At 38.3% G+C, this 19,178-nt stretch overlaps 1 protein-coding gene across 1 annotated transcript; it reads right to left on the reverse strand.

Annotated features, from left to right (window-relative positions):
- Positions 1–656: 656 nt before the first annotated feature.
- On the reverse strand, positions 657–5,547 carry LOC133818130 (GTP-binding protein BRASSINAZOLE INSENSITIVE PALE GREEN 2, chloroplastic). The gene is made up of 5 exons (XM_062250844.1): positions 5,250–5,547; positions 5,028–5,082; positions 2,509–3,884; positions 1,874–2,041; positions 657–1,566 (listed from the first exon to the last, which is right to left on the reverse strand). The coding sequence occupies exons 3-5, from the start codon at positions 3,736–3,738 to the stop codon at positions 1,204–1,206; spliced, it is 1,761 nt and encodes a 586-aa protein (XP_062106828.1). The 5' UTR covers positions 3,739–3,884; positions 5,028–5,082; positions 5,250–5,547; the 3' UTR covers positions 657–1,203.
- Between the last annotated feature and the right edge of the window lie 13,631 nt (positions 5,548–19,178).

Here is a 19,178-nt window from a genome sequence, read left to right on the forward strand (position 1 = left end):
AAAATCCGAATAATTTACAGTACCTAAAACAAGGTTTAAAACAGGTTGTTGCATACATGACTAATTTTTTTTATGTACGTAGAAAATAGTCTATTTGAATATAGTTTTTGACATTGTAAATTATTCAGAATATTCTGAAAATTTACAGAATATTTTAAATAACTACAATATACACTGTTATAAAAAAAATCGCACAAAAAATTATTCATGGGTCAGAAATACACAAAAACCGTGGGACTCTTTTTGAAACCCCAGCATAAATATATATATATATAAATATATATATATATAAATATATATATTATCATCCATAATTATTTAATCGTTATACGGTTTAGAATTTAAACTCGCACAGTACGATTGCGAAATAACTCCTTGCAGCGAAAACAATAGTTGAGCTACATATTAGTGTAGGAGGTATGACTCCAGTGCTCATTATACCATATAGATAGTTAAAAAGATACATCACTTCATAAATCAAGTCAATTCATAAAAGTGTTTGGATTTCACCAATTTTCCTAAAATTTTCTCGAAAATACTTTTTATTTATGCTACAAAATACACATTAAAATTTCTAACACCACTTCATGTCCATGCTATATATATATATAGGGCATGGAGCCTGATTTTCTATTGACCAACGACTGAACAAGGTATTCATAAAAATTGGAACTATAATTAATGTATATCATAACATTAATAGCTACAACTTTGGACCAATATGCTATAATACTTAGCACTCGCATGAAAAAATGTAGCTCAAAATTTTTGAAATTTCCCAGGGCTCCACAAGCCTCTACGATGACAGACTCAATAACACAGCATGGCTCATACCAAAACAGTTTTACAAACTCCCATAACTACTAACTTTTGTAAGAGCCAATGAAAACTAGAGATATATACATTCCAATTAAGGTTTGGCAACTTGAAAAGCTGCAAATACCTCCTTATATAGTCCCAATCTTCCAAAACATTCATCTCTGTTGCATTTGGTGTCTTCCCATAGCACCAAGGCCAGTGCAGTATCATAAATCAGTAGATGGCGTATTCCTTCCTGCTTAAAAGTCGTATGCAGTGTTCATCTGTAGGTAGCACTGACTTGTTCTACCTTGCTCTTGAAGGGCAAGAACTGTCTACCTTCCAACCGTGATTAGCATTGCCATAAATCAGTACATCTTTCTTTCCCTTATGAAGCCAGTGTTGTTATGAAACAAGCTCTACACCAATTGGTGTAGTTTCTTTTTGGTTGCTTTGTTTCCTCTTCTCACTCTGGCGCAATGCCTTATTTGAAGTCTGGTCAGCCTTGGAGACGATTTTGGACATTGTAAAACCCGAGACTTCAAAATACTGTGATCTTTGAGGAAGTAATGAATTGCGAAGAACAACATCAATTCCATCATAAGTCCAAACACCTAATTGAGCTTCTCCTTTGAGTCCAATAGCAAACCAACCAAGACCAGCAGCTGAAATATCCTCAGAACTAGAGTCCCAGCTATTGCCACAGACGCAAAACTCCTTTCTCACCCATTGCCCGAGCTCTTTAACTCTATCTTTTCCAATTGGTGGCTGAAGCAAAGACCAAACAAAATGGTGTCAAATTATGAATAAACATCCAATTGTTGAACATCGCGCATCTTTCAAATGATACAAAAAATATGAGTATGTCGATCTGATTCTGAAGTAGCCCTTCTCTTTTAGTGCAAATTGTTAGACTACTTTAAATTGTGTTTCTTACCGTTAAGATCATTTGTGTCAATATCGTTGTGATTGTAATTTATGAACAAAAGTTAAGGGAATTATAGGATGGGAAATTGCAATAGTCTTATTATGCAAAAATAATTATTCTATAAGCATAATTAAGTGTAAATCGAACCTGCAACTGATGACCAAAATGCTCCTCTACCATTTCACATGCATTTTCTGTTTTACCCATATGTAACGGAAGATAAACAGATGCCCATACAGTAACATATATAGAGTCTACTGATAATTCTTCTACATCCAGCCTCATAAGACCAGCAATATGAACTGAATGACCAGCCTATCAGAATAACATCATGAAACATGAGTCAAGGCCTATACAAAGCAAAACACAATTACTTTTAAGCTTCGACTGTGCAAAACATATAGCACAACTTATTTCATTTGTAACAAAAAGAATTCATTTGTAAAGGGGAAAAAGGTGTATTACTGAGTACAGATGAAAACAATAGAAAAATAAAGAAGCAACTTACTTCCACAGCAGCACAGATTCAACATCATTTGTAAATAAAAGTACCACTACACTAATAACAAAGGTACAATACTAAGAAAATAAACAAATTAACAATTGCATAGCAACAAAAATTGACACAGGTATAACTTGGTACTATTTTAGAAGAAATTTAAAGAAATACTGGCAACAATACTCGTAGAAGTGCAATATCCCACTCAACAAATCAGCAAAAAAAAATTCACCACATAGAGCTTAGCAATTCCCTGAGGAAATTCAACTACAACTTGACTAACCTTGATCCTGTAAGTCCTTGGCTTCAACTCCTTGCTAATATAGACAAGCTTCTGTTCTTCTCTTGTCAGCCTTGTTGCAATTTGATGGGGATGCAAAAGCCCTGGAGTATCAAATAACTTTGCCTGACGAGGAAGGACACCATCCACTCTAACAATCCCCAATGTTGTACCGGGAACAGGTGCTTCTGTCAAATGAGAAACCTTGCCTCCAACATGCTTTCCTAATGAATTTATCAGAGTACTCTTCCCAGCATTCTGTGCCCCAATCGCCCAAACATTCCCTCTTTGCCCAGCCAAAGCAATGACATCATCAACAAGATTTTTCAACCCCCAATCCCGCACTGCACTCACCAAATGCACACTTGTTAACTTGTTAGATCCACCCTCTCTTGCTCTCTGCCTAACCCAATGCTCAAATCTCATTGGTGATATAGAGCTCGGCAATAAATCAATCTTTGTCACCACAAGCACCACTCTAGGCACATTCCCTGACTTCCCCAGTTTCCAAGCTGTTGAATGCTCATCAATTGTGTCTGACACAAAACTTGCAACCTTTTTAGGGAATGAACCATCAAAGTCTGATGCATCCACGACCATTAGCACAACTGACCGAGTCCCCGATGTGGATACCAACTTCTTTCCGATGGTATGATCAAAGTCAAAATCAGGCAATAAATTCTCCACGGTAGAATCCTTCACCTTCCCATAATGCCTCAAGGAATGGCACCGTGCACATACAACTGGCCTTTCATACTTAACTCCAACCAAACCAGCCTCACTGTCATGAGTTTCAGGCTCAAGCACAGTACCCCTTTTAAGGGAATCTGAGAATTCAGACTCCTGAGAAACAGGTTCCAGATGAGCATGCAACCGATAAGTCCTGGGGTCTTTCTGCGAAGGTTTAATGAAGAAGCCAGGGTGTTTAGGGTCACCATCTTGCATGTGAACCCCACAACCAGGGCAAACAATAAGGTTCTCAGGACTAGTTTCACTGTAATTTCCATCACGGGTAAGAGGTAATGATTGTTTTGAAGGAGAACTTGCAGCCTTTGAAGAGAAGTATCGGGAAAACGTGAAATAAAACTGTGGACGTTCTGCTGGATTTTGGAAATGAGGTTTTGGACTAGAAGGGTGAAATGATGAAGAACATGTTGTTAAATATCGAATGAAGGCTGAGATAGAGCAATGGTGCCTGAGCCTTATCAGAGAGTGACTTCGAGTTAGAAGCATTTCTATCAATTGGTGGTGGTATGTGTTATTGTCTCCTTCCCTTTGAAACACAGGGATCAAATTTGGGGATTAAAAGCAAACTTCTTTCACCTTTATTTTCTTATTACTATGCCTAGGGTGGAAATGAACCTGAATTGAATAAAGATCTGCATTGTATAAAAAGAAAAACATCAAATGGGAAAACACCGAAAACAGAAACAACATCATGCCAATTGAACCAAGCAACAAAAATATCAGTGGAAATATATATATATTGAACAGTGAAACATTAATCTCGACAGGCCACTGTACCGATTTTAATCTCCACCACAACCATTTCAAAAAACCCAAATCAAACTCGTGAAATTCTCTATGAACTATCATACTAGTAAAAGAATTGAAGAAATCACCATATCCAAATGTCTAGAAACAAAACTGAAGCAGCCTAGAAATTGTCATTTGATAATACATTTGCGAACACACACATACTATTATCATTTTTTACTTCATTCTTCCAATAGAAAATGCTAACAAGGATATCATTTTCACTTGCAAACCAGATATCTTAAAAGATGGGAATTCTTGTTCTAACAGAACTAATATTTTATGTTAAAAAGAAGAGGCCACAATATATAATTTAAACAGATTATATTTTGGTTCTGTCTATTTAACAGAAATCCTATTCAGAATTAAAAAACAATTTTTTCACTCTATTGTTTTGTTATTTATTTATTAAATTTTTTTATTTTATAAATTAAAAAAGACTTAATCTATTTACCCACTAAAATATTTATATATATAAATATTATTAGTCCACACATATGTCAGAATACAGTAGATATGCTTATACCTAATCACAAGAGAATTTCACATTTAGATTAATACCAAATCTTTCAAGTAAAGACCAAAAAGAATACTTCCAAGACAGACACCAGCACATCATATTCATAAAAAAAATTAAATATGGGTAAGTACAGCTACAAAAATTGTATAGCATAACTTTTTAAGAAACAAACTAGAACCTGAACTTTATCAAAGGGACATAAGATCAATAATTGGCACCGTTTTGTGCTCTACTAAAACTTTCAGTCACATAACAGTCAAGAGAAGGTATTTAAGAACATAGAAAAAAGAGCACAAGAAGACAACACAATCCTGATAGCATAGAACAATGCAAACTTGTATAACTTCTAAGAGTACCCTTAAAAATAAATCACAAAAGAAAAAGTAGATATAATAATTTGATGTTGAGTAGCAAAACCTTAACATTCTACAATTAGATAGGTGCAAACTAGAGAATAAACACGTACCTGCAAAATAAGACATCATAAGAACCCTTTGCAGAGGACTTTTGCAGTTATTTATCTGAAAATGCATGAGATTGTTTCACATTTAAGATTATACATTAAAAAAACTTTCAAAGTTTCACATATTTTCAAATGATCTAACTCGATCAGATTGAACAACCAGCCAGCTATTAAATATAATTAGGAAGATAATACAAGTATAAAAAAAACTAGCACGATTCTCACTTGAGAACGAGACGGAGAACGCGATGCCGTCTAGGATGACGGCAGTCATGGTGAACGAGCCGGAGACGTCCATTTCCAAAGTGAGGGTATGCGAGGAAGTAGATGAAACCAGAGAAGGAGGTGGAGAGAATAGAGTGAAACAAGAGAAAGAGAGAGGCTGTGCTGAGTGCTGAGTGCTGAGTGCTGAGTGCTGAGATGGTATCGTGAGAAAATAATAGGGTTATAGGCTTTTGGGTGTTGTATAACAGCAATATACCTAAAATAAGCTCAAAACCTTGAAATCTCACTCCATTGTTGGATGTTGTAAAAGGGAAGTTTCACTTTAAATGTATTAAGTGATACTATATAATAAAATTATACCAATTTAAAAAAAATCTCACATTCTTATTCTAGTATTTTTTGAATTCCCAAAAATACTCCAATCATAAATTTCTCTTCTTTTTCTCCCATTGTCTTCTATCTCTCTATCTCTCACGTTTTCCCTCTCTATCTCCCAAGCTTTTGTACAAAAAAAAAAAAAATAAGGCAACTTAATCTATACAAATTTTCGAGCTTATTTTAGGGCAAGTTGTGAATCATTTCAAGACAAGGACTTTGTTTTGGATTTCGGATCAAAAATCGTATGGGTAAGTATATATTCGTTATATGTAGTGAGAAAACTTGTTTATCAACATTGATTTTGCTATTTCGAACAGATTTGTGTATGCCTTCATGTTTTATGGTAATTTTTCTTTGTCGGAATAAATTTTCGTTCCTTTCTTGGTTTTTTTTCTAGGTTTTTTGTCTGCCTCGATAGGACTAGATGGACCTCGATAAACTTCTCATATGTTTATATTATTTGTCTACCTCGATATGCATCGATGAGACTCGATGGTCGTCGATAGACCTCAATAAAACCCTCACATCAGGGGGAAAATGGCTACCTCGATGAGACTCGATGGTCATCGATGGACCTCGATAAAAACCTCAGACTTTAGGAACAATGGGTACCTCGATGAGACTCGATGGTCCTCGATGGACCTCGATAGAGGCATAGAACTTAATTTATGTAGTGTATGCCTCGATGGGATTCGATGGGCCTCGATGGGTTGACCTTGATATGAATCGATTTTATGATGTTTGATGTTATAGTTTTAATTTTTGACCTATTTTTTTGTTTTATTGATACAGATTCGTTTGTTTCCATATTTGTTGCATTCAATGGTGTTTGGGAATTGGAAAATAAGGATTGGATTTTTAGAGATGCTGAAAATCAAGTTCTGCCTGTGGAGAAGGGTGTGACGTATGAGCAACTGCTTGACATTTTGTACGATGAGCTTGAAGTGGATAAATGTGTGCATGACTTGAAAATTGAGGTCTCGAACACATACCTATCACAATCCATCAAATCTACCGTTATAAAAAATGATAGGCATGTGCGTGCATTCATTGGGTTAGCATCGAAATCTGTAGAGAAGCTGATTCATCTATGTATGACATTGACTAAGAAGGGATGTATAAGAAATGCATCGGCTTCTGCCAGCGTTAATAAAGAAGTTCGATTTGAAGAGAACATTTCTCCTCCATGTCATGGTTTCAAAGGAACTCAAGGTAAGGTTGGAACATTTGTTCCTGAGACAAATCCAGACGTCATAGTCCATGATGATATCCCAGTTAGAGATCCGCCATATTTGCATGACACGGTGGAGTACGATCCCTATGGCTACGATCCTTATGTCAACGACGATCCTGTTGCTGATGCAACAGATCTTGGTGGGCCAAATATTAGGGCAGATTTTCCAACATAGAGTTCAGATGCTATGGTAGCTGAGGAGCGCAGAATAGAAGATCGGCAAACACCTGGGACCAATAGTAGTCGTCTAGGTCCAAGTAGAAGCGATGATAGTTTTAGATGGAGTTCTCCATTGGACTTAGGTGAAGATCGTAGAACATGGAGTGCTCCCATGTTCACCAAAGAGGATATAAAGGCCTCACATCAACATCATTCCTCAACCAGCAAAGCTTCAGGAGAATTGCACCTTGGCAAGTTCTTTCACAAAAAGCTTGAATTGAAAACCAAAGCATCCATGTTTGCGATGAAGAATAATTTTGAGTTTATGGTGAAGAAATCTGGGATTGATGTGTGGTACATTACCTGCAAGGATCCTGATTGTGGTTGGAGATTGAGGGGTAAGAAAAAAATGCGATCTGAAATGTTCGAGATTACTGTATACAATGAAGTACACACTTGCTCACAAGAAATTCGAGATAAGGACCACCGTCAAGAATCACCGTGGGTTGTTGGGCACCTAATCAAGAGGAAATTTGCTACCGATGGTACTCGGTACATGGAAAACAACATAAGGGAGGACATGAAGCACCATTTTGGGGTCGAAATGAGCTATGGGAAGGCGTGGAGATGCAGAGAAAAGACTCTTATGTATGTCAGAGGGACACCTGAGGAATCATACTCCAAGTTACCTAGATACCTGTGTTAGTTGGAGCATAAGAACCCAGGTACAATTAATGATTTTGTAGCAGAAGATGGGCGTTTCTTGTATTGCTTCTTTTCCCTCTGTGTTTCTAGGCATGGTTTCCAATACTATCGTCTTGTAATTTGTGTGGATGGCACATTCTTGAAGAATAAGTATGGTGGCCACATGCTTAGTGCTGTTGTGTTGGATGCAAACAACCAGTTGTTTCCAATTGTGTTTGCATTGGTGGACAGTGAGAACCATAACTCTTGGACTTATTTCATGAGAAAATTGAAGGAAGCCATAGGGGACGTTGAGAACCTTGCTTTTGTATCGGACAGGCATAAAAACATTAATCATGCTTTGGAGCTTGTGCTCCCAGATGCCTATCACGGTGCATGTTACCATCACATCTGTATGAATGTGGTGGAAAAATTCAAAACTGACCACGTGCAAGACATCATGGGGTGTGCAGCGTACGCGTTTTGAAGAACGGAATTTCACAAGTTCTTTGACAAGATTAAGGTAATTGATCCGCCCATTGCTCAATATCTAGAGGGAATTGGCTTTGAAAGGTGGAGTAGCGCTTATTTTCCTGGTAACCGATACAATATCATGACGAGTAACTACGCAGAAAGCTTTAACAATAAAATCAAGGAGGCAAGGAGCTTTCCAGTCGCCACTTTTCTTGAATTCATAAGATTCACTCTTCAGTCTTGGTTTGCAGATAGACGTGAAGGAGCTGCAAAAGCAACAATTATGTTATCACCTGAGATGGAAAAGAATTTGAAGCAAATAGGAGATAAAGCAATTTTCCTAGATGTCCAAGTTCTTGGTCATCATGAATTTCTTGTGGTCGATGGTAATGGTGATGGTGAGGTGAACTTGGCCACAAAATCATGCTCTTGTTGCATGTTCCAAACCATTGGGATACCCTGTGTACATGCTTTTGCTGCAGCCAGAAAAAGAAGCATAAACATTTACTCATTGTGTTCCCCTTACTATAGAATCGAGGCATTGAGGGACACTTATAAAGATACTATTTACCTTATTGGGAACGAGGATGAATGGGTAATCCCTGATCACATCAGAGATACGGTTGTCAGCATCCCCATTGAGCAAACCCCTATAGGAAGGCCCAGGAAGCAGAAAGTGGGTAGGCGAAAGCCACGTAAGTGTAGCAGATGTGGTGGTAGTGGGCACAATAGGAAGTCATGTAAGGCTAGGATTTAAAAATTTGTGTTATGTAATTATTCAATTGATTTTACTGCATTTATTATATTCAGTACTTCTTCTAATACTTTGTTGGTTTCGATCTAAATATATGTATTTATTATTATGACTTTATCGAGGCCTATCGAGGCAGATTTGGTTGGTATTATTTTTTAGCTATTGAGGCTTATCGAGGTAGTTCGTTTGACTTATCGAGTTTTGTCGAGGCAGACACATTATGTGAATTTAGTAGTTTTTTATTTAATAACTTTTTCAAAAAATATTGTTTGATAAAAAATAATATACAAAACTAACTATATGCTAATACAATAGGTGTATCAAGAAAATGTAAAGAGCATCACAGGGACAAATTCTGATAGAATAGGTCCATACACCACTTGGTCCTGAAATGCTGGATGTTCTCATCGATAACGGTATCGAGTGGTAGCCTGGCAACCAAATGCTCGATATGTTTGATGGCAAACATACCACAATCCCCACTGCATATAATCGATTTTGTGTTAATAGAAGATAAAAATAACTTTAATATTCAGATTTCAAAATACACTAATTAAATAGGGGAATACCTTGTCTTAGTCTGAGGACACTCCTCGGGAGGAATACGACAATATGAAAAAGGCTTTGCGTTCTGCTCATTAGATAACTGGAGGTCCTCATGTTCGTCAAACATGCCAGAACACCATAACAACGAAGGAAACAATAAGCACCAAAGCTTGATCACTTCCTCCAACAAAGTCAGACTAAGCAAGCTATGGTTGGAATCATAAATGTTGATGCACCACGTTGGAATGGAGACTTCAATGGCGATCCAATGTGCGGCTTTCTCGACGTGCAAGGCAAAATATACTTCACTCATATTTTGCCAGGATACGAGGAATTGATTATCATCGCCCTTCAACATTTTCAGCACATTGTCGTCCCATGTATACTTAGTGCCGGTCTCTCTGAAATGATTCCAACGACCTAGGCACACTTGGGGGAAGGTGGTGTTCATGATCGCAGCATCTTGCCGAAATGCAGTATGATAAAAGTGGCGTCAGCGGCGTAGCATGTGCAAAGCGACATCAATATGCTGAAAAAACATGAAAATTCATTAGTACCATCAATATATTTTAAGATTGAATTGAAAACATAAATGTAATTTACATACCAAATCCCAAAGCCAAGTCTGGACTGTGTGCAACTGCAAGAACCATGCCACACCGTGCGTCCCAGTATGGACGTTCCGATCTCTCTTGTTGTCGATCTTCCCGATGATCCACTTATGGAAGCTCTTCTCCTGCTGTGGGTCGCACTTCCTCAAAGGTTCTACAACTAGCCCCTGTTTATCTTGTCTCATCCTCTTCATTGGGTCAATGAAGTCATCAAAACGCTTGGGCCTGCGTTTCTTCCTGACAACTTCAAGGCCAGCTGCCTCCTCAGGCTGTAGTACAAGTACACTGGGACTATCAGCATCACTGGCAACTATAGATGTCTAGGCCTATGGAGTGGAGGGTTGATCACTGGGCTCGTAGTCCGCAGGCAAGATATCAGACTCTGTATTTGATTTTACGTCGGTGGATCGACTTGAGACCACTGAAAACAGCTGCGCCAACTGAGCCATGATCGTAGTCTGATTCTGAAGTAAGGTTGCCTAGCCCTCCTCAACCCTCTTAAGCCTCTGCATCAATTGCTCATAATCAAGTTGGGCAACCTGACTAGAGGAAGGTGCACAAGCCAGTGAAGTGCCCTCCTCAACCCTCGGGACATCCTCGTAAAAAATGGAGGCTTCCTTTGCAACTTTTGCCAGCTTCTCTGCCTCCTTCTCATGTACTACTACTTCCTTCGCTGCAGTCCTAGCCTCCCCCACAGTTGATTCCAACTCAGGGAATAACCTGGAATCAACTTATGGGAGGCTATTGTAATAGACTACCTCACCGGGACGTGGCTTCATCATGGAAAATACCACTAACTGCATGGTTTAATAACATGTGTCAGAAAAACTTTAATAAAATAAATCGTTACTCAATTAATTTGTGACATTTAACTAGATAAAATGGAACTTACTCGACAGTTGGTGAATATAGGAACCAACTGAGCTGTCGAAATAGTGATATCGGTCTTCGTAGCCCAGCTAAGCATCCTTGGAATCTGGTTCCCACTGTTCTCACCAAACTTACTCCCGAGAGCTGGCATGGCCTCAAAAGCCCAGTAAAGAAGTGCGGGTGCATAGCCATAGAAACTATACTTCGCCTCCTTCAGTTTTTTGCTCGAACCTTCTTTCTTCTTCTCCTGGTAGTGTTTCAATTGCTTCTTCATATCCTTCTGAACTCCTCTGATAACCTTCTTAAATGAAAACTTCCCCCATGGATACTTGAAAAAGTAATCAAGATCCTCAACCATCTTCAGGGAATCACCCCATATCGTCGTTGTCTTATCTGGGGCATTCACTACCCCCTCTATCAAATAGCACAAACCCAGCTTAAATGCATCTTCTGGGTTTGTCGAGGCCTTCAAAGCATCTTCCAACTAGCTGAAACTAACCTTCGAATCACCATTAAAGTATTCATGGATGATCCAATCACTTGAAAGATGCTCTCTCAACTCGTCTAGGGACGAGGTGTTCCCAAAATTCAGCCCGATGACTAGGGCAAACTCTGCAATCCCAAATTTTCAAAGAATGTTGCCCAAGTAGAAGTGGCCCTCTTCACCCTTCTTGCTTTCCACCTTCTGCAACATAATCTGATGCAGCAGAACCCCGGAAAAATTAAATGACTTAGCCTTGAAGAATTGTCCCAATGGACATGCTTGTGGCCGTTCAATTTGCCCAAGTAAGCACTACCCCTATAAGTGACACGACCAGGAAAATGCTTCTCTAATGGCACAATCAATCCAAGCATCTGAAAAAAAAAACAAAAAAAATGTTAAAAAATGTTAAAAATGTAAAACAATATGGTAACTATCGAGTCCTATCGAGTTCTATCGAGGCAGGTGACAAGATCAACCATATGCCTAATATCATCTGGTTACTATTGAGTCCTATCGAGACATATCGAGGCAGGTACTAAGATCAGCCATAAGCCTAATATCATCTGGTTACTATCTAGTCCTATTGAGGCAATATGCATGATATCATCTGGTTACTATCGAGCCCTATCGAGGCAGGTGCTAAAATCAGCCATATACCCATATCATCAAGTCCTATCGAGACCTGTCGATTCCTATCGAGGCAAAGTCTATATCAGCCATATGGTGAATAGCATCGAGTCCTATCGAGGTATATGCTAAACATTTTCTATATGCCTAAAATATCATCGAGTCCTATCAAGTCCCATCGAGGCCTATCGAGGCACAGTCAAATCCAGACCCTAACATATACTATCGAGTCCTATTGATTTCTATCGAGGTGCATAAAAAATCTATAAAAAAAAACCCAGATTTCTTCATTCCCCAGCCCCGATCTATCCTATGAACAAAAATCAACAAAAAAACCAGGCACCATATTGCAGATTAAAAAGTAAATCCCTCACCTTTGCTTTGTTTGGGGTTGTTTCCTCAAAGTTTGGTATGTTTGCTCTACGTTCTTCTCCTTTGCCTTCTCTGATCGTCCACTTCGACAATATCCGAGCCACAGATGCTTGGTCGTGGTCGTGGAAGACAATGATTCTCCAATTTGCATGGGTTTCGACGGATTAAATTGGGTTTGAGTGTTTTTTTCCTTCGGGACTAAGAAAGTGAGAGAGAGACCGAGAGAATACAGAGAGTTTGTGGGAAACAAATGCCAAGGGTATTTTGGGTACTAAGGTAAATAGTAGGACCAAAATGAGACCCATATAGTGATAGGGTATTTTTTAAATACAATCCCCTTCCATGCATTAAAAGTCAAATTTCCCTTGTAAAATGCAAAAAATATACTATTCATGCTGCAGCACAAAAAATTTAGAACATCTCTAATGGCTTATGTAAATTTTGTGTCAAATTTAGAAGAAAAAAAAAGATTTAATACTATATTTAGCCCGATGATAACTCTGCAAAATAGAGTTATTTTACCATATTTTATATGCTAATTGTTGCTTAGTTCTTGAGTTTTTAATTAACTTATTAAGTTTTTATGTAATTTTTAATTTATTAGTCTTATTGTAGTTTTCTTGATTTTTTATATGTTTTTATAGATATTTTATCATAATATGTTGTAATTTAATTATTTAAAATTTGTGTTGTTAGATTATAAGTTTAAAAAATGTTATTTTATTGATCTTAATTTCCAAAGTAGAGTAAATTTCAATTAGTATTTTCATGGACTTAATTTGAGTTATTTTACAATTGAAAATATTTGATTCTAATTTAATATTTACTTATTTTGTAGATAAATTGTTGCATTTTAAATTGTAGATAAAAGAGAAGAAAAAATGTTAGTTTTGAAAGAAAAGAAAGAAAAAGTGATGTTTTTAAGCAAGGGCCCAAGCATCCCCTTCAAGCTCCACTCGCCCCAAGCCTTCCAAGCCCAACTTGCCACCTCCAACCATGCACCAACAAGGCCAGCTGTCCTGCTGCCTTCAATCCGCCTGCCTCATCATTGAAGCCCCCAGCCGCATGAAGCAATTTCGCCTGGCTCCTACAGAAGCATCACTCATCAGCTGTGGGACTCCCATCTCCTCCCAGCAATCTTCATCAGCAATTCGGCCCAAGCCCAACCCTTGGCCCATCATTTGAAGCCTCCAACAGCTGCCACCGAAGCCCAGCTCCCCAGCCGCCTGTCACTGCATTCACCAAAATCATCTTGAGCCCATCAACTTACTCATTTGTCCCCTATGACAAAAATGCCAACCTTTTTACCCTTTTGTCTACACACTTTTACCCCAAAATCATCATCACTCCTACAATTTACCCTTATTTACCATATTATTATTAATTTAATCAATTTACTTAATTTAAATTGATTATTTTAATAATGTCATTTTGGCTATAAATAAGGGTTTTGAAGACCATTTTTTGGTGCTTAATTTTTGGGTTACCATCTTTTTTCTCCCATTTTCTCTCTACGATTCTCTCTTCCATTTGGGTTTTTCAAGAGCATTTTGCAAGTATGTATGTCTTTTATTTTGTAATTTCTACTCTAGTTATGTGCTTCTAATCTTTTTCATAAGATTATTAAGATCATGATGAAGCAACCTGTAACTAGGTAATATTTATGTTGTATGTTGATTTCCCTTGTAATGCAACAAGTTTATGGATTTTTCTTCTTCATATATTTCTTTCATCTTAAATATCTTGTATTTTAGATTGTTAGAACATATTTACACTTTGTTCTTCATTAGTGCATAAACATAATATTCTTTGTGTAAGATGTGTCATTAAATTGTACACATCCATGCTTAGAACAAAAATATTATGTTTTGCCTCATAAATAATGTTCATTGATTTATTTGTTATTTCATTAGATTGATTTACACTAAATGCTTTGAAATTATAATTTTGAAAAGTGAAGAAAAATCCTATCTTTTTATATGTAAATTGTGCTTAAAATTATAAATCTTTTTGGAAAATGATAGTTTGAATTATTTTAACTATCACTAAAACTTAGGAATCAATATACTAATAAATATTATTAAACTTACATTTTGTGGATTCTAGTATCTTAATAATCTTTTCTTTTAACACTTATTTTCAAATCATTATTGCTTTATGTTTATTCTCTTAAATAGCTTTATTTTTCAATCTTTTATTTTATGTTCATAACATTAAAACTCATCAATCTTTGGAGCTAGGTTAGAATTTATTACTTTTGATTTAAAATAGTTTTCTTTTTGATTTTAGACAACTCCTTTGGGTTCGATATCCTTGCTTACATGATCACTATTCTATATGAACAATTCGTGCGCTTGCGATTTATAAATTTTTAAACAAACCCGTTTTGGGTCCATCACCCGAGTAATGATATGTGCACCCAAAATATACATCCAAACATTACACACAGTGATGTGGCAGCTTAGTCTAGCCAATCACATTTATTAAAACTGGGACCCACTGTTTTAAAAAGCAGTAACACATCACTGTGTGTAATATTTTGGTGCATATTTTGGGTGCTCATATCATTACTCATTTAACCCAATATGCACAAGATGCAAATTAACATAAAAAAGTCAATAATTCATTTAATATTTATTGAGAACTGTTGTACCCCAAAATAAGTGTGGATTCAATCATTCAGCTAGGGGTACAGCTGGCAGATAAACACGTGGAGAAAGCATGCGAGTAGGACATCTGGCTAATTTTGATGTCAGAAGCTCGAGTTAAGGCTTGGCAGCATGATAAGCAGATAATCTCCAGATCGTCTCTCAGGACAATAATCTAGTTCGAGACATGCGATGGCTAGATCGCCTTCTGGATACTTCGAACTTGGTCCGAACTGAAGTCCATTCACTCTTCGATCTCTAGCTTGAGGAAGATGTTCAGCTCATGGAAACTTGGTAATGACGCATAGGGAAGGATCCCGAAAGGCTTGGAGGTTCCTTATACGCTCATTAATGCCCAGGTTGTATTACATATTTATTGCCCGAGATAACAGATGTAATTTACATAGGCAATTATATCCCTGTGTAGATGGGAAATTATATTGATTGATTGTTTACTATATTGATTGTTTATGGGAAATTATATTGATTGATTGTTTACTTTATATATGAATGTGGTTACCCAAACCTGTCCAGGAATGTCCACTATAAATATCAGGGATAATGGATAGGAAAAGGGATTGCTTTCTAAGATACAGAAACTCTGCATAAATTGTAAGAGATCAATAATATATTATCTTGGACTAGGTGGATTTTGGTCACTGAACCACGTAAAAGTGTGAGTGTGAGAAGTTGTTGATTTTGTTAATTACGTCTTAGAAAAAATCACTAATCTCTCTGTTATCGAATTTCTTAATCCACTGTTGGCGAAAAACCACGCCAACAGATTAATGCTTTCATTGAGAGCCCATTAGTGCTTAATCCCTTACAAGTTTCACTCAACATCATCATGATGATCACCCGATCCATGCACGACAATGAAATGGAGCAACGTGGTCACCAAGAGGCGCATCATACGGCCATTCCCTCTGAAAAAGGCCCAAACGTTCAGCAACACCCTGGAAAGCAACATATGGGCCAAGACGATACTGGGAGTTCAGTATCACGCCCACCAAATCCTAATCAGGGGTATCTAACCGGCATCGAAATGGAATGCCTAGTTAAGGAGCCATCTCACTTGGCCTAACAGGTAGATTGAGGAGGTCTTGGCTCAGTTACCCCCTCTTGCAATCGATGCTAACATCAGAAAGAGGCAAATTGGGTCTCATAGGTCCCACAGGAATAACTAACCCAATCCCAGTCGTTCTGTCAGGACTGCAACTCTGAGCTTTGTACCTTCCGAGTGAAATCAGTGGAGTGCTCAACCTGCTAATCCTCACAGAAACCATCGTCCCCATGTTATTCGATCAATCAAAACTACAACCCCCATCTTCGTGCCTTGTGAAGAGATTCCAAGGAATGTTCACAACAACCCAACAGGGTGAGCATGGACCAATTTACAGAGATAAAACACCCCAACAAATCCATTTGTACCGCGATCAGAGCCTCAGGCACAAAGGATCTAGGAGATCGGAGTAGAACCAAGCCGGGCTAACTTAGTATGACCTGATGGGACGAGGATAGCCTCGTCGATAAGGCACTTGCCAACACTGGTTAGACATCCAACACCACCGCGCCTGCAGATGAACGCTCTAGTTCGGGGGGATAGCAGGAGGAATCCTCCCCCGTCAGAGAACATCTATGTCCCACGACCTCGCGCTGATAATCCAGGTCCTTGATCTCAGTCGCAAATTGTAAGTTTCACTAATGGAAGTTATTGGACGGGGAGCCAGCGTGGAGGTAGGTCAGAAAGTGACCTAGGGAATCATCTTAATTTCACACAAAGTCCTCGTTCTGATCTGCATCCTGACCTACGTGATCATTTGAATTCACAAATGAGGTATCCAGCTCGCCATTGTAACGACCCAAATTTCCTAATAAGGCTTAGGGCCTTGATTAGGGGGCCAGGATGGCAAATTATGGAAGTATGTGAATATATGATATATATATATGTGTGTGTGTGTATCATTATGTGAATATGTAAATGAAATTATAATATGACTAGATATGCATGTTTAGGTGTATTAAATATGCATGTGGGCCCATTTATGTTTAATTGGGCAATTTTCATATTTTGGCCATTTTGGGTATATTTGGCATATATGTAGTATGGGTATGGTACTTCATTATTATTTGGTTATGCTTGGGTTACTCAGCACGAGGTGATCCTTAGAAGCAAGCTAGTGGGAAAGTCACAACGGGATTCATACTTGACTCGGAGTGAGTAAAGGGGTATTTAGTACATTACTGGGATATTGGGTAATAGGAATAAATATTTGGTGATAAATTAGGAGTTAGTGAGATCAGGAGGAAATTCTGGGAATTTTGACTATGTTACCCCAGGAGGCATTTTCGGGACCTTGAGCATTAGGATTTGCTTGAGATTACTTAAGCTCGAAGTAACCTGTTAGAATATGAATGTTCTCTCTCCCTCCCGTTCCATTTTCGACACCCGATCACATTTTCAAAGGAAACTTGAGTTTTAGGACTCGGATTCAAGCAAGGATCGAGGCATAGTGATTCTAGGGAAGATTAGAAGCTTATTAGCCGGAGGATTTAGTTGGGAAACGACTCAATCAAAGGTAATCTAAGTTTTAAGTTATAAGTTTTTAAAGTTTTTAAGCTTTGATTGGATTTTATGTTTTGATGAGTTTTTGAATGAATTGAATCTTGGGTTTTATTGGTGTTGGATAATTAGGATGTTTGGGAACTTTGATTTTGATATGTCTGGGTAGGTTTTTGGAAGGTTTTAAATGAGAAAATGGAGGTTTTCTGGCTGGGTTCGAGGTCGAGCCGCAGCTCTGTTCTTGGGCGCCGCTGCTCAAGCTTGAAGAAGCAGGTGAATGGGGCTGCTGGGCTATTTGAGCTGCGGCTCCATTGGGGAGCACTGTAGCGCTAATGCAGTCAGAGAAGGGCTTTGGGCCCTGGCTTTAGTGGAGTTGCAGCTCCAATGTTTGGGGTCGCGGCTGTAACGCCCTATTTCCTTAGAGCCATTACCAAGTGATTTACAAATGTGCCATTAGCTCGCTAATCGAGGTTTAAGATTAGAAAGTGTGTTTGGATAAAAATAAAGACTCATATAATAAACATTAAGTGTAAAAATTGGTCTTTTATTGAAATTTGTAAAAATATTACATTGGGATCCCAAAATACTATTTTGAAAAACATTTACAATCTGAAGTACAGTACAGTCGACCTAAGCGACAAAACCGAACGTTTACCACGTGTTCCTTAAAATACCCCAGCCGTGGTGGCCAGGTAGGCCAAACATGTACACACCACTCCATGCCCTCCAACTCATAGTTGTAAGATCCATCTTCCTTGCTCTTACCTGCACCACAGAGCACCCCTGAGCCGAGGCCCAGCAAGAGAACTTCAAGCACAGTATGCAATAAAATATAACTCAACAACTCATATTCAATCAGAGCAATAAACAGATACCATATCCTACTAGCATGCTTAACAATACAACATCTAGACCAGCTCAAAAGCACAATGGCATACAGCCTAATAGTACAGCAGTGCAATCACACATTAGCACTATAACATGACAACATAATAATACAACAATATATAACAAAGCAGCCAACATGCTAAACACATAGCGGCCATGCCGTCCTAAGTGCTTTACCAGGCCCTGGGTTCGCGGCCTACACCGAGAGGATGACTCAAGCATCCTAGGAGGGTCTCGTCCTAACGGCTTGCACTCCATGTGCTCAACGTCGTTTCCGGCCCCTTGTCATTCTTGGCTTTGTACTCCGCGTGCTTAACACCAATCCTGGCCCCTTGCCGCTCCCGGCTCTTGCCACTCCCAGCTTTTGCCGATTCCGGCTCTTGCCGCTCCCAACCCTTGCCTCTCCCGGCTTTTGTCGATTCCGGCTCTTGCCGCTCCCGACTCTTGTCGATCAGTCATAATCACATGTATGACATAAAAAAATATAAAACCATACATACAGTACAACACCACATAGCTATACTAGTATAAATAATTCTCTTACCTGGTGTCGTGAGCTGACAATCCAAAGCAATCCCGAGCCTGAGCGGTAAGATCTAGTCACAATGCATCAACAATATCCATCCATCAAGTTCTA

Source organism: Humulus lupulus, chromosome 2, assembly GCF_963169125.1.
Source record: "Humulus lupulus chromosome 2, drHumLupu1.1, whole genome shotgun sequence".
In the NCBI taxonomy this organism is placed as follows: Eukaryota; Viridiplantae; Streptophyta; class Magnoliopsida; order Rosales; family Cannabaceae; genus Humulus; species Humulus lupulus.